The sequence below is a fragment of the Ylistrum balloti genome, unplaced genomic scaffold, assembly GCF_031769215.1.
Source record: "Ylistrum balloti isolate Yb309-2 unplaced genomic scaffold, AGI_CSIRO_Ybal_v1 Utg370450, whole genome shotgun sequence".
Classification (NCBI taxonomy): Eukaryota; Metazoa; Mollusca; class Bivalvia; order Pectinida; family Pectinidae; genus Ylistrum; species Ylistrum balloti.
In genome coordinates, this window is record NW_026782299.1 from 3,447,685 (window position 1) to 3,465,087 (window position 17,403).

Sequence of the window (17,403 nt, forward strand, 5' to 3'; positions counted from 1 at the left end):
GTACGATAGAAACACAAACATCTTAATTCAAAACTAAACCATATTTTTAATAATTTTTTTTTCAGATCTAGTGACTAAATTAAATATATACAATGTTGATCGCTTGGTGTGCCAATATATCTCTATATATGTAACCTCTAAGTATTCTTTATCACAACCAAAGGTTTTTCCCTTACTTTTCCCCCTACACTTTCGTTTCTTACCTATATGCCTTTTTTTTTTTTTTTTTTTTGTCGAAATTAATTGTTATTATTGATCATAGTTCTGACATGCATTTCGAGTTACAAGATTAAATAGCTGCTTATCCCTTAGAGAAATATTGATTTTAGGCCGATTACACTTATGAAAATTTATAAAGACATACAATTTAATTAACGAGAGATCCCAGTGGAATCTTGGCGCCCACCATTGTTGGAACTTTTCCCATCTTTTCTCTTCGTATATCTTTTTTTGCTCTTAATGATAATACATTTCAGCATTCCCTTGCAGAAATTGCGATGATAATCTTTACCTGCCAAATCCAAAATGGCAGCCTGGGAGCCATTTTGTTTCTTCTGATCAGTCGTAAAAACAAACGGGCACAAGGAGAGACCAAATGAAACATACGTATGAAATGTGAGATATCCATTCAGTACTTCAGAATTGGAATAACAATATTTACAAGCCGAAATCAAATATGGCCGCTTGCGTGCCATTTTGTTTCTGATCAGTACCAAAATCAAATATGCACAACTGGAGACCAAGGGAACCGATGTATGGAATTTGAGAACGATCTATCCAATATCGCTCGAGCAATAGCGATAACAAACTTGAAAAGTCATAATCCAAGATGGCCATCTGCCAGACATTTCATTTCTTTTGATCAGTCCCAAAATGAAATGGGTACAACTAGGGATAAAAGGAAACTAATCGGTGCAATCTCAGAAAGATCCATCTAGGACTTCTCAAGAAATAACGATAACAAAAATTGTTTACGGCGGGATGGACGGACCAAGGACCATTGACGCATGGTGATTTCAATAGCCCATAAAAATCGTATTTTGAAATGCATGTGACTTTAAGCGGACTATTCTTTCAAACCACCTTACATCTTCATGTCTATAAAAATACCACTAAAATGACACGCCCCCTTGGTAGTTCTGATACATACCCTCGACCTTTTGGCGTACTCGTACTCCACTTCGGTACCATTGAAGTAGCGATGAGGCGAATCAAGGTTTGGAAAGTAATATCCATCGAGGCAAACACATTTGTATGAACCACGACGGAACCCCAATCGTGGAATTGGCTCACACTAAAAGGAATTAGATTTCATCATTAGCCAAATTAATGTGAAGTGACAATCGACTCCATCAAAATTCGAACACTGAAGCGCTACAACCTATAATGCTGAGTAGTAAAACCCAAATATCAATGTGATTTATTAGTATTTTTTAAAATTTAAATCCTTTTTTTAGACACAAAAAGGATGATTATGCATATAGTGTCAAGTGAGGACAAAACATTATCGCGGCTGATTTGAAACATAATAGGGGACAATGTAAGTGAAGCTAGTAATTGCTTTTATGGATTCCGCCAACAATGGGCGTAGGTGGAAGAACCATCGAGTACCTATATGTTTGTTTATTTAAACAAATGTATCAATTTATTAATTGAACAATTTTTTTTAACAAATATATGCATTTACCTACATACTGTAAATTCATAATTTTTCGTTGGGGGACTAACTTTTGTTGATTATGTGGATGGTCTAACTTTATAAATATTTGTCCACGAAATAAGAGACAGATAACATTACATATTACTTAAGTACTGATGAATTTTGTGATTTTAAGGGTAACATATATATCCATTAGTTCTGGTCAAATCAACCATCACCGAAGGATCCCCACTGAAGACGATATTACTTTGTAGGTTAAAAAAACCTGCCTATTCCGATTTTCAGTACAATGTGATGTCAAAAATTGAAAAGGTATAAATCTGTTTCAATGTCATCTGAAATATATTTACCCTGGTTGTGGAGGGTTTACATCGAGCTGAGCCCGCAAAGACGTTTGGTTCTGTGGCCCCTTCAGGCTGCGGACATTGGTCAATATCTACTTTCTGTAAGGCTATGTCGATACCACTTGTCCCTCTGAAAAAACAAAACAAACATATATATCAACATTTAATTTGAACAAAGATGTTAATTTACGTCCCTCAGTAAAATAATAATAAAACAGCATTAAAACTACAACAGTTGATATATGATCAAAATTTAAACTTAAGGTCGACGGAAAGTCATGAAAATAGGAAATGAAGTGATATCAAACAAAAGCATATGTATCTCTTTTATCTTACTTATTTATTTAGGTGACTAACTTATTAATTTTACATATAGTCTCAATTATAGAAAGTTTGGAAGGTCCTATATGTTATGCCTGGCAATATTTTGCTCTTGTGTGCCCCATAATATGTGAAAAAGATATATGGTTCTGGTGTTCCCCATTATATATGAAAAACATATATGGTTCTGGTGTTCCCCATTATATATAAAACATATATATGGTTCTGGTGTTCCCCGTCATATGTGAAAAAAAGATATTTGGTTCTGCTTCTGGTATTGTGGTTTCCTTCAAAATAGTCAGCTTTACTTATTTCACAATAACATAGAAATGATACACACATAACACACACGAGTGAATAGCGCCTTTTAACGTGACTTTAGAAGTAGATAAAGGAGAGCCCAACAATGAATAAGACTGCATCACAAAGCTGTTTCGTCCTTCTAAGAGTCGTCAGTGATGCTAAGGGACTAAGATTTAAAACCTAGGAAGTGTTTGAAAGAAATGTCAAAATCTTGATCGGGAGATGCACTATTCTCATAAATAAACATATTTTGTAATTTTTATGTTTGACGAACTTTTAATACATTAATAAAGTGTCATGCAGGTTACGGCAAAACTCAACAACTAAAAGTTCATCAGCAGTATCTACCCCCAGCCATCAAGAAGATTGTACAGAAACACACAAGTTAATAATACCTTTTAATATAATGTTAGTCTTAGATATTGTAGTAACATTTTATAATTCCTGCGTGTCATTATTAATGAAATCCAAAGTAACCGACATGATATGATAATATTCTCGATATCAAGGTAAAAAGCAGTAAAGTCTTTTCCTATACGTATTTGTGCCCTCGAGAGAAATTTTCTAACTCCGATAAATTTAAGAATAAAATCTAAATTTCTTCATTCTGGAAAATCTCAACTGTGTCACATGACTGTCGTGCGTTGGTAGAAATATCATTGGGTTTATAACTACCACTCTCATCAAAGAACATTTACTTTCTCTCCCTTATAGACAATTACCGATTAAACACATTATCTGCCGTTAATCGTTTTATCGCAATATCAGCAATCTACAAAAACACTTATATCTGCATAAACTGGGTTTGATAAAGATCTGTATCGTTTAATATCCTTCGTACAGATGTCTTATACCATTGTATTTCTAGACTACCACAAAATTACAGTTTTAGGTATCGATTAGTGGGTAAACCAGTCTCCATACAGTAATGTTGTGTTGTGCTTTAAATTCTTGGTGTCATTTTTTGTTTAATTCATGAAATTAAGTGGTGTTTTTAATCTAAAGAACGGATCTGGCCCTTTAATAGAACCCTGAAGTATACCAGTTATAATGTTATGGTCTGACAACAACTGTGAACTACGTGGAATCTTTGATTTGGCAGCAGAATTTTTCTTTGTATGTCTATGTAGCTGCTACAGACCTATCCATAATGTTCAATTGCACAATGATTGTTGCCGCTTACATTCTGACGCTTAATGGTTCACATTTAATTACCTACCAAGGAAATGTTGCATATAAAGAATGTGTTGTCAGTATCAAATCGATATTTTGTTTATTATCTATAAAATCTTTTTTAAAATGTAGCGTCAATAGATATCATCAAAAAAAAAACATGTGTCGCATTAACGATTAGCTGTTTTATCAAATGAATAATGAAGAATATTATGTAACCCTTTCCTTTACGATAACTATAAAATATTTCACTTTGGACGTTTGACACAATTCCTGAAATATGAATACTCTTATATTTCTATATAATGTGTCTGGTTTTGCCTTCATGTTAAATCTGACAAAGGATGAGTATGTCCGATCATGCGTTTAATTCTATTTTCATAGAAAAAAAGTGTTAACATCATTAACGTTATATAAAATCGATGTGGCATAACCTATTTGGCTTGGCCGCAATTGCTACCTAACTACCATTGATGTGAAGTTATAAATTATCCTGACCTTCTGCCGAGGTATAATAACATGGTCCCTTTAGAATGAATGGGGACAATTTGTCGTGGCAGCAAAGACTAGGTGAAAAAACACTAGCCACCGTTCTGCGCGGGCAGTAATTTGGTTACTGAGGACGACGAAAAGGAATTCTCAGCGGACACCAACAACGGGAAGCAAAACAGCAATCATATGAGTACATATCAAAAAGTTTAAGTATGGTCAACGAATCTGCTGAAGTAAATGGACCAAAAAAGGAAATAGATAAGATATGTAATGTTGGGCAAGCGTATTACACCAAAGGGAATTGAATCATGGTATGATTACCGCATTATACGGTTAATACACTGATGTAATACCTGTGTGTATTCTATTTGTGTAATATCACATGTTATGAAGTTCATTATCCACTTACGTCACACACTCACAAATCACAGACCACCGATACAGATCATATAATTACCTCACAATGGAGACTACCAGTGTGGTGCTAAGGTGGATTTTAAAGTGGCATGGGAAACCACGTGATAATCTCACATTTAAACATTCATGTGACCAAAATTATCTTAAATTTCCTAAATGACGCAGAAGACGCCTACTCTTCCGAAACACCTGGTCTTATTCTCAGTGAAATTGTCAGGAGTATATTTTTATATATTTTGAGAAACACTTTCAGACGGCTAAAGGGGAAAATCTAAAAATGATCGAAAAAAGTCAATATCCTGAAGAAGTAATGAATTTGCCCCATGATTAAATAAATTTCATAATTCTCATATACGAATAGAATGTCGTATCTTTTTTCTATTTTCTTAACCATGCCACTATTCGAGTGAATTAAACATAGCATGCAGGTTACAACAAACCTCGGGAATTAACATTAAGTGATTTTCGGAACCAAATAAAATATATTGCATATGTTTTCTCGCGGAAAACCTTTAGGGTTTATATTCTACCTGGTGTAATAAGTATACTAGGAGCCTTCTTCCAGGTGTCATTATTGACTGAATTTACCAAGGACTTTGAGTCACTACAATGCACATGTCTCCTTTCACAATAAATGTCCATATACACTCACAGCTATTTACACAACGTATGTGTTCGTGACGACACGAAAAGCGTGTGACAGTTTAATGGTTTTCTATGGAATCCTTTTGAGTCTACGTCTGTTTTAGATCTTTTCCACATTATACATGCTTACGAAATAAACGATAGAAACAATGTAGCATGTTAGAAATAAATTCGTCATCAGCGATTATACTGAAACTACAATCTGGAGGACATCGCCACTTAAAATTCGTCTCACATTCACCGGAAGTACTGGTCGTAACCTCGCATTTGGATTAACATATGCACGCAATGATATTAAGGATTCGTGTAATGGAAAGAACGTCTTAACGTTACTACTCCTTACATAGTTCAATTTTCACGATAATTTACACAACATACAGCAGAAATCGTATAACTGTACAGGTAAATCCATGACAGATTCCTTCGTAAGGATTAAACTTTCTTAAAGTTTAGACAAAGTAAGAGTGATATTATCTTGTTGATAGTATTAGGAACGTGAAGTGTGCCTTACTTCGGAAAGGAACCGAGGAACCCAATGCTTTTGGACAAGTACGATCATCAGAGCATAACTCTGCTGTCACCTGAACAAAATGTGGTACCAATCTGTCGACCACTTTTCTTTGTGTGTTGGCATCTTGGCAGGACCGTGCCATGATGAAAAGCGTTCCTTGACGACAACGATGGCACTGAATCACATTGAAATATATGTAACATTTTCTAACGACTACAAACATTGTGGTGCCTTGTGGAATAAGTAAAGAACGTCCAAAGGTCACGTAATACTTTTTGTTCTGTTTAAAGGAAGCTATATTAGAATCTGACAGCATGTACCACATAGCAGCACTATAACTACGGAATTATATATTACAATTAAAAAAGGATGTATATAAAGTATAATAAAAATCAAACCATAAATCCCGTATAACTAGGTGTTTCCACAGGGATGATATTCTTTACCGTTATATTAACGTGGTTGCGAAAATTAAACCCATACGATATTGAGACTAGAGTGTATTGGACACCGTTTCACGTCCAGACGGCAAAAATTTCATTCGTTGAAATATCATTCGGTCGTTTTAAAAGAAAATATTAGAGCGGTGAAAATAGTCAGCCTTCCACGTATTGTATACATGATAAATTTCACTAGTCAAAATTTCCATGATATTTTATTTAGGACGATCGAACTGTGTTTTAACGAATTGAAATTTCGCGGTCTGGATGTAAAAGAACAAGTCAAACACACTTGTCTCATTATTTCAAAGATTATATTTCCTGATCACATTAATGTACCGGCAGAAAGCAAATATAACATACCCGCGAAAATAACTGGCTACACGGTATTTTATAGAACCATATGTTTGTTTTGACCGCTTAGTATTGGTCAAATAATGCACGACAAGACTGTCGAAAATTTAGTTGAATTATTGTAAAACGGAAAGGTGTCTAAATTTCTAAATTCACTTTATCACGTAAACTGACATTTTACTGCAAAGTGTTACAAAATAAATTTCTGCTAAAACGTCAAGTTAAATATCCGAGACTGCAAATTCATCAACACTGTCAACAACACCAATGACGTAATATTCTGACCTTTGACTACGTAGCAAGGAAGCTCCATATCTCGGTAAGGCAACGTAGAAAGTAGAAGTACATATCTTACAACAAAACGAAGCCATTACAGACCTATAACTATTTACAGCCATCAGTGACCGTTTCGTAATGTCAACCAAACAAAATTATAAGATACTTAAAGAAGAATTTTGAAGTGCAAAGATCCGCGTTTTATTCATGATAGAGGTGACAATGTATTTTGACATGTCACGACCAAGACATTAATTGAAATATATTTCTTTTTGACACACTCACTTATCCCACGCGTGCAAACAGGTTCGTGTTTACGGTGTTTGAATTTTGTAGGTGAAGACGAAATGTAGATGGAAATATTACCATATCATACACATATGACTTAGTGAAACATAAACTACATGCAATTATACATTAGAATATAATTACGCTTTCTCTTTGCCATAAGTTAAGTCTATGAATTTCATTATGAAATTTTAATCAAGACTGATTCTTTTTATTCGTAAAAATATGAATAAATCTTAGGATGTCTCCATTTGTGCTTGATGCGGTAATACACCAAGAGATGCACCAAACTGAACGATAACCCGAATTCAACTGGCAGACCATGAACCAATACAGATGAAGAAGATTGACTTCGTTGTAGACAGGCATGACAACCCCTACTCATCATCGCCATCAGACTCAAAAGACAGTGGAACGTCTAGGTCCACGTTAACCGTTGTACCGTGAACAGACATTTGAGCAATAGGCGACTTCGCTTCCGCCGACCAGCAAAACTAAGTCTGTTGACTGGAAGAGGAAAACGAGCAAGACTGAAATGGGCACGTGGCGACGGACATGGAATATTAGGTCTTGACGGAGAGTTCACTGTTCTGATAAAAGCCGCTCTTTACATAGTCCGACAGACGGCAGGGTCTGTGATTGGAGACCAAGAAATATGGCATATCATCAGAATCACATTCCAGGCACAACAGCATTTGGTGGTGGCGGATTTATTGTGAAGTGATGCTTTTCTCTAAACAGTAAGCTTCGCTTGTATATCCTTGGCGAAGCTTTAAATGGACGATAATACCGTGATCAGATTCTTCGACTTTTAGTTGTTCCGCCTAATCACGCAGTGTCTGCAAGGCTTCAACAAAAAGTGATAGGGACGTTTTCATGCCCTGGAATGTCAACAGACATGAACCCAACCGAGTGTGTATGGGACTCGAACAAAAAGTCAATGTACGGGATCCAAAAAGCCACACAATTACTACATTGATTTAGGAGTGTCAGATGTTTCGTCAAAACAAGCTTCGGCGTCTGATCAATGGTATGAGACTGAGACTATGGGCACAAGACTTGTACCAGAAATGTTATGGCTATACGCAACAGAACTCGGTATCTTCCTGATCAGTTAACATGTTAATCGTATTTTGATGACGTAACTGTTAACAAGACACGGTTAAAGTCAAACTGTTTTCTAGAGTATGGGAATGCCTTTTTAAGCACGTCTTTTTGAAATGATACAGCACTTTCGGTTCTGTAAATGTCTATTCCTATTGACTGTTACGTTTCGATAGATGTCTACAAAGCATTCCAATATATCTTGTTTTATTGCATTTGTTTTCTTTTTAATACAGCGAACAAAATCGACCCCAATTTAAGCTATGAGTGGTCCTTAACTTCAGGTCAAATCTATGAAATATTTTCACAGATTCTGCTTAAGATCATATTTGCGTTGACTTCTTTATGTTATGATGTTGTTAGTATTGTATGTTAATTGATTTATCTGAACAAAATGATACAATGTTAATTTACTGTTGGATACACTCCAGAATGTATTATGTAATTTCCGCATTGCAATCACTTGCTTCGTTTTGTTTACTCGCAACAAGCAAGGTCATTTGAAGCCGATGTCCAAGACTGGTAGGGTAAATGACAGAGACTTCTATAAGACTGAACTGTCGTACTATAAAATCTTATATATTCGTTGGGCTCAAATTTCGTCGTGTTACAAAATTTGCGTTTTCGTTGGTACTTGATTTGTATCTTGTTCACCGGTACATTAATCAATGTCAGTATTTGCTTGTTTTTATTGTTTCCAGGACATTTGAGTCCATGGGTTTAGAGTTAACGAAAATTCAACAAAAACAAAAACCCACGAAAATTAATTACCTTACAGCAGTCTAATCTTGGTAGCATTACTTCTCATCTGGTCACATTGTAGACAACGGACTTAATAAGGTGCGATGAACAGTGAATATGAAAAGTCGTGTTATGAATATGAACGATGACTCTTCACTGCAAATCAAATAATCAAATTTCGTTTCTTTTTTTTCTTGTGTGTTCATATTATTAACTATCTTTTGCTTAAACTGAATGTATATGTATATTTCGTTTTGTGTTTATGTTTGTTTTCTCAACAAAAAAAGTACATAGGACTTTGTGTTCGCATAGGATACATTTAGTCTAGACATATTGTAATTTGATATTTTAGGAAATGTTGCATGCCGAAAATGACAATATAACAACTAACTTGCTATATCACCAATGGAAAAGTCAATGATAATGTTACAAATGTTAGGTCAAAAACAACCCTGGAAAATACATCTCAACTGTATTGTAACAGATTAACACACCAACCATGTATATCATATGTTCTAAATAACAGATAAAGAGGAAATAAGATTCAACGGATAGAAAAAATCACCCTTTTATAGGCAAGAGCAAAGTCGTATATTTCTCACAATTCAATTCCGAGGTAATTTTATAAAAAGCACAGAACAAGATCTAAATATCCAAATCTAAACTTTTGAAAGACATTTATTAAAGGTGTGAACCTTAAAAGTACGAAAAACTTATTCTAATAATGGTATCGGTTAAATGTACAAAACAGACGTAGATCCTCATTTGTGTGGTGTCCTCTTCGGATATTGCATTTTAGTTTTTGTTAAAAGTTAGATTCTGCAGCAATGTAGAGTTGATAAGGCAGATATGTGGGGGGAAAAAGACACAAAAGTGATAAAACACCAAATTCAAATAATGAAATTCAATGCATTACACAGCTTTTCCGTTCTTCTAGAGCCGTCAATTAATGCTAAGGGCGTTCAGTGTTGGCACCTATAAGGATTTAAGACGGAAAATCCAAAATGGCCAAATAATGCATATTGATAAAACAGACTATACTTAAGTTATAAGACGTTATTGAATCGTTTAATCTATTACTGGCGATCAAGAGTGATTTAACACCTTCGAACCAATCCCTCAAGCATGCAGTTGTACATTTTTTTTCTGTCTGAATGCACTCACTAAGGTGATTGATGTAACCGAACACCTTTTCATCCAACATCACATCAATCACAGACGACTTCAAAGGATAACATTTTAGAAAAACAATCTATTTATAATAGGAAGTAGGTATCCAATTTTCTTTTGTGTCTGATATGTTACATAACTACCTACTCATTCGTTGCGCTGTTGGGATATTTCTACTCAATCTGATTACGGAAAAACAGTTTTGTTATGTCATTCAGTATCACGTTAAATATAGTACTTCAAAGAGATAAGGAAAAGGTCATTCAGCGAATGTCAGGACAAGAAATTACCTGACATCACTTAAAATACTTTTTAAATAGAATTTGTATGAGATAATCACTGTTTTGTGCATCTTCTCTAGTTGATCAATAGACTGTTAGAGACATCTTCTAGTTGGTGGTGTTGGCATGAAGAATGCTTTGTCTGAGTTGTCTGCCCTTTGGTTGTTAAGACTACTTAATCCCGGACTGCATATGTTGACCGATGACATTTACTCGGGATTTTCTGATCGTTGGTTATTACGTACTTAGAGAATTCGACCTATTGATTTACAGACTATGCAGTCCACTTTTTATAAGTATAATCAGATACAATATGATATCGCTCTCTGTTGATAAATATACCACTTAGTTAAGGCTTTCTGTCTTTTGTCTAATATATTATTTATTATTGGAGTGGTTGACTAATAGATTAGCGAGTCAGGGATTTTACCTGTTTACTAAAAGACTAATTAAGGTTATCTAAATGTTGGCCTACTTAGGGAGTTAAACATATCAACAAAGAGATTACTAATGAGGGATTCAACTTGCTGACAGAATAAGGTATACGAAAAAAAACATAGTCATTATTTTCATGAAAATTGAGCTTTTTAACGCATTTCAGAAATAAATGTTATATTCATGCTATTTAACAAGCCATTTGTTTTGTAAACGACGAACGCTTCCTCTTAACGCAGATTACATTTGACATGACAAAACTGTGGAGCAACATCAATAGAAAAGACACATCTTGTTTGTATAATTGACTATCAAATTTTTACCAAAGGGAACATGATTTTCCCGTTGAAATGTTTATAGCATTTTTACAGCTTCATATGAAATATTGATATTTCATAGATAATAGATGTCACTTTTGTAGATGTTGGTTGACGCAAATTATTTTGATCGGTCAATAAACACTATTATACTGCAAATGAGAAGTTATCACTTGTTCCCTGCTGATGAAATATTTATATTATGACGATTGGAAAATCAATTACGGGGAAAGTTATTGCAGAAAAGAAACAATAAACCAATCAACAACAGCAATAGGATAATTGTAGCTAATGTATAATTCTAAGTCTTTAAAGCGTTTTCAATATATGTTCCATGCCATTTGAAATAAAAGCGTTGGTTGTTCAGTGTGGATGTTTTCCAGTTTATGCACAAAACATAAAACTCTGACTACGCTAAAACGAATTATCAACATTTCATAATTTCAAGTTATTTACAACAATGTAAATATGTTTGTTTGACTAATACGTCTTCTTAATTATAATTCAATTTAATTGTCATTGTTCAAGCAAACTCAATGAAGATCATTTAAACATCAGTATTTGAAATGAATTCCCGCTTTATTAAAATGGGATAACTGGTGTGAGCCTTAATGGAAATATACGATGATAATTGGCGTGAAGTATTGTAGATATCTATTAGGAATGTGATGATGCAGCTATGTCATTAATATCTCACTTCTAACAGGGAAGTCGGGTTTTAGGTTCAAACTAAGCATAGAAATAATTGGTAGGTGTACATATAACTATGGTATTCGTCAATTATGCAGAATTTTACTTCACGTAAGTATGTTTGAGTGGCTAATAAATCTTCTTAATTCAATTAGAAGCAGAAAAGTTGAAAGTTTCATGCAGAACCAATGAAGATCATTTAAACATCAGTATTTGAATTGAATCAACGTTTTCTTAAATTGGTGTGAACCTTAATGAACAATGGACTTTAAGTATTGCAGAGATTTATCAGGGACGTGATGATGTAACTATGTCATTAATAACTCATACATATGCATCAATTGACACTTAATGATACCTCTTACAAAGTTGTTTGGTTTTAGGTTCAAAATCAGCATAGAAATAGTTGTACGTGTACGTGTAACTATAACACGAATGCATGTTATTCGCCAATTCTGCAGAATTTTACTTCATTGTCTTTATAGCAGCGATTAGCATGATAGATATTTGTCTGCCACCTGGACCCTGAAGGAACTACAAAGAACAGACGACGCTTACTCTTCTTGAACATATAGTCTTATTCTCATTGTACTTTTTCAATAGTCTCCGTAAAAATCTTTCTTTGTTCATATTTTTGTTTCCTAGTTTATTGAACTTGAGTTTGGATTATGATGGTGTTGACATGTTGGTAATTTGTGTTGTTTATTTTGCTTCCTGCTCGGGCACTATCTTCTGCACACATAATGACGATAATTATACACGGTTAATCTTTGGTGAGACGGTGTATTCACAGTAGGTCACTCTGACCTACATTTTGACGTTTGATGTACACAAAAGAAAAAAAATATCCAGACTCTATCTTCTTCATTACTAGTCAGTAAACTCCATTCTTAAGGTATGGGTTCACCTCGCTGAGGCGGTGTTTCCATGACACAAATATAGGTCAACCTAAACTGTATTTTGATATTGGACCTACATCAAAGGAATATTTGTGTGTGCTCGATTTCCTTTAATACTATTCACTTAAACTTTGTTGGACTGGTGATATCAAACAAAATGTAAATGTGATACAGTCGGGTAACGCATGTATATGGTTAATGTTTTGATTGGATATTACCATTAAAATAACTTATCATCTGAAATGTTCAAATTGGTATATGAAAACTCAGCAGAGACGAAACTCGTTTCTTCATCCTTGATAAGAGACATTTTACACGTCAAACACCTTCCGCTTTTAACGATTCTTTATGTTCTTCATTAATTTTTGTTCTCGATTGTCATTTCACAAGATATCAATGTATGTTCCTAGTGATTAAGCTAATGGATCGCTTTAAGTGTGTATAACAAACAGGTAGCAGTAAAGGAGATGAAGCCTCCATTAAAGTACACATGCATATTTAGTGCTAACAAATAGCAATACCTACATATTACATGTTAAAAGTTTCGTGTTCTCCAAAACATTTGACAATATCAACATGTCAAGACAATCATAATCCAACCTCAAATTCAATCAAACTAGAGCAAACAATGAAAAAGACTGAAAAAGTAAATAAAACAATGCGTTCCTGAAGAGTAAACGTCCTCTACTTCAATGACGACACCCGCGATATAAATTTTAGTCAGTCTAAGAAAGTAAGATCACGTTCTTGAAAATGGGAATAAGGTATAAAACAACGTAACTAACAGGCAAACTAAAGAGTATCAAACACATCTAGCTTCATATCACACAAAGAAATAGGAAATATTGCCACCATGGCGACAGTGAACCTTCCACATCATTTTCATCTATGATTCATGTAGACATGAAGGGAGTCGCTAGTGAAAACTTCCTTGCCATTAAACCATTAGTGCTTTTAGTCTATGTTAATGATACAGAATCAGATTTTTTAAATAAACGGATAAACTACACTGAAAAACGTCACGATTTTCTTCACTTGCGAATAAATTTGATTTACACTATCAAACCATATTTGACTACTATTGACTAACAGAACAAGTGTATTTAATTTTAATTAGCAACAACAGAAATACGTTTGTGTATAATTGGGTATTTGTTAGTTTATAAGAGCTCTGTGCCTGTTGCATTGCAGCAGTACATATATATGTATAATATATACCAACGACACACAAGTGAATAAAACCATTCATTACAAATTTAGAATTGATTACAGTAAAGCAGGATAATGAATACATTGAAATAGGAAGGGAAACTTTTTGCTAAAACATCACTAATCAAAATTAACATGTTTTTGTTCGGATATTTTTTCGTTAGCTTTAACCCGAATAAGTGTCCTTGTTTGAAACCTGGAAGGTTTCCCGCTACACTCTTCATAGCGGAAACAAATTAGTCAACCTAAACCTGTCGAAGTAAGATCCGCCAATAGATTAGCATGTAGTCAGTTCCAAATGCATTACTTATATTTTTGTAGATTCTTGATTAGCTCCTAAAACTTATACACCAACGTCCCGGAAATGGGTCACTATTCACGCTACTGTCGCACTCTAATCACACATATTGATCTATTTCCTATAATCAATAATTAAATTCGTATTAATTCATTTTCATATCATAAGAAGGTAGATCAAATAAATTATTTATTAATATTTTCTAGATGTATTTGTTAACAAGTTCGTTAAGCAGCCTAACATGTAGGAAATGTTATCGTTACCTGATCCACACGTCTTTCACCTGCAAATGTAATTCTACTTTAATTGTGTCATCTAATAAATACTTTCTTTGCAAATTCGGCAAATGTAAACAACTGTTATTGAAATGTGTTCACCTTTTAACACTTACTCAAGTGTTTATGTAAATATATCATAGATACAAGTTGGTGTGGTGAAATACCCATTTAATGTCAGTTATTGGAAAACGTGACAACACGTTTCAAAAGAAACATATTTACTTAATAAACAAACAATTGTTCAATGTATTTCTATTCATTCATCTGTAAAAACAATTTTGTCCGACTTTATGAAGTAAAATGCCATTCATAGTACTTTGATAGAGATAAATCACATACGCTATCCTTATCATAAATGCATTAACAAGCTCCTATATTTAGCTAACATTTTTGATACATTATGACTAAAAGTCTGAATCAGAAACAGTTTACATACATTAACATTCATTTAGAACTTCTGGCCCATTTCATGTCACCAAATGACTGTATAAAAGGGCATTGTAGCATGAAGCAATTACCGATTAATGTGAAAATTTACAGTTAAACTGCATGAATTCATGACAAATGGGAATACAGAGGATGTTGAGGTAATTGACATTCATGAAATATTTATGGATAATGTTATTTAGTACGAATATTGATCATGTCCTTTTATCGACCCCTGTTACGTTTCTTTCATCAGAAAATTTGACTTTGTAAGATTTACTTGGCGTGTGTCGTCAAAGAAACTGAAGACGCTTACTCTTTCTGAACACCTGGTGTTATTCTCCTAGTTTGGTATTATCTTGTTGTAGAGAACGCCTTCGTTCTCATAGCGCGACCGGAATTATATCGAAATAGAAAAAAAATTATGGACTATTTTGAAAAACTTTTTGCGGAAAATGTGATACAAACCAAAATTTAAAAAATACTGATACAGAAAAACCGTGAAGATCAAAAGCAGGACAACAAAGAAGATAAGTCTACATAATCTTAAAAAACTCGAATCCGATTAAACTATTAAACACTAGAACAAGGGAAATAAGACGAGGTGATCCAAACGGTAAAGCATCCTGTCAAACTTCAAGCTTTGCCATTTATTTTCAAATTTCACTGTCGTCATATTGAGTTGATTTAGACTTAGAAGTACAATTTAAGCATATGATTATTTTTCGGCTTTTCTTATAAAACTCTTATTGAATCATCCTCTTAATCTATACGATATATATGCATAAAACGTTTTGTTTTGCTCTCTTAAAGCTTATCGACAGCATACCGCACACCAACCGTAAAGAAGGCATTCGTTATCACACCACAATTTTATGTACTTTTTGAAGGAAAGAGTTCCAAAGACGTTTCAATGGTGTTCATATCATTAACCATTGCCATCTCTCGTCAAAAGTCTACTTTTCGAAATATGAGACTTTCTGCTATGAAAATATCATATGTAAATTTTAGTAGTTCAAGTGGGTTTGTTTGCTTACTCGGTAAAGCAATCGCACGACAGCCTGAGTCGTTTTGAAGTTGAACCCATGTCGTTGTTGTTGTTTACCTCACCGAGCAACATACAGGACGCCAGCCGCATCGAAGCAATGCAATTAAAATGTTTAACATGTCTTACCCGAGGACCTATGTAATACCTGTAGGAGCGGATGATCCATAACCGTTCTGAGAATATATCGTCGAAGCTGACACCCCAGATTAATTACCACTTAAGGTTGAAAGTTCAACACAATACAGACAAAGGTATTCCTACCTCATTTTGACAAGGAAGCATAAGTGGAACTACCTATGATACATCTGTTCTTTTCATATATCACACAGCATGGCCAACTAATGTAAGACTTAAATACATTCTTGGGTAGACACTACAATTCCTACAGATATTACAATTGATTTAAGATGGGAAAATAATTCTATTTGTGCTAAAGACTTAAGCTGGTTCCGTTGTTGTATACCTTGTCTTTGTTTGAGAACGTGGCATTACTTTATTTGATTTACCAGGGTTAACATGGAAGTTGTTGTCGATGAAGCAGAAGACGCTTTCTCTCTTTGGTACACCTTATCTTAGTCTCCTTTTAAAGGAACTTTCATGTATTTTTTCTTTTGTGTAGTTTTCGCCCTATTTTTTTTTATTGAATATGAGTTTGAATTAAGATTATGCTGACATGTTGGTATTTTCTTGTTTTGTTTTAGACATACATGTACGTAATTTAGGCAAAATGTTTGCACGAATGACATTGTATAGTATATACGAGTGATAAGACATCTTATCACGTCAATAGTGATTTAGTATAACATGTCCAAAAGTCATTTTCGAATAGTAAAGCCGGACAGTAAATTATTTTTTCATCATCTGGTCGACATGAAGTAGGTCACGATGACTTCAAAGGTAAGTTCTCCTATTTGGCCGTGATTCTTGATAAGCCAAGCAGTAGGTCAGAGTTAAAAAACATGAATACCGACTGATACCATTGATGTGTTTTGACCCTGATCTTTCCTTTCAATTAAAAGTTCTTATATCACAACGCACGTGGTTTTTTCCCGAATGATAAAAATGTAATTCAGGACAATACATGTTTGTTTTTTTATGCTGGTTTAATATTTTGAGTATTGATATTTCTGTGCCGGGATCATGTGCCTACAATGTGCCTACCTTCAGTCTACATACTTTCAGTGAGGTTTCGTCCATTTTTATTGAGCATTATTATATTTTCCAATTCAAATTTTGAAGAAGGGTAGTCATTACTTAAATAAGATTCAATGTCGTCTATTATT

At 34.1% G+C, this 17,403-nt stretch overlaps 1 protein-coding gene across 1 annotated transcript in view; it reads right to left on the bottom strand.

The window, feature by feature from the left end:
* LOC132554983 (probable G-protein coupled receptor 158) overlaps nt 1–17,403 on the bottom strand; it is a 97,303-nt gene that overhangs the window by 20,035 nt on the left and 59,865 nt on the right. Inside the window, exons 4-5 of the mRNA XM_060219311.1 lie at nt 2,011–2,134; nt 1,151–1,294 (exon numbers count right to left, since the gene is read on the bottom strand). Coding sequence (XP_060075294.1) covers nt 1,151–1,294; nt 2,011–2,134 — 268 coding nt within the window. The remainder of the gene's footprint in view (nt 1–1,150; nt 1,295–2,010; nt 2,135–17,403) is intronic.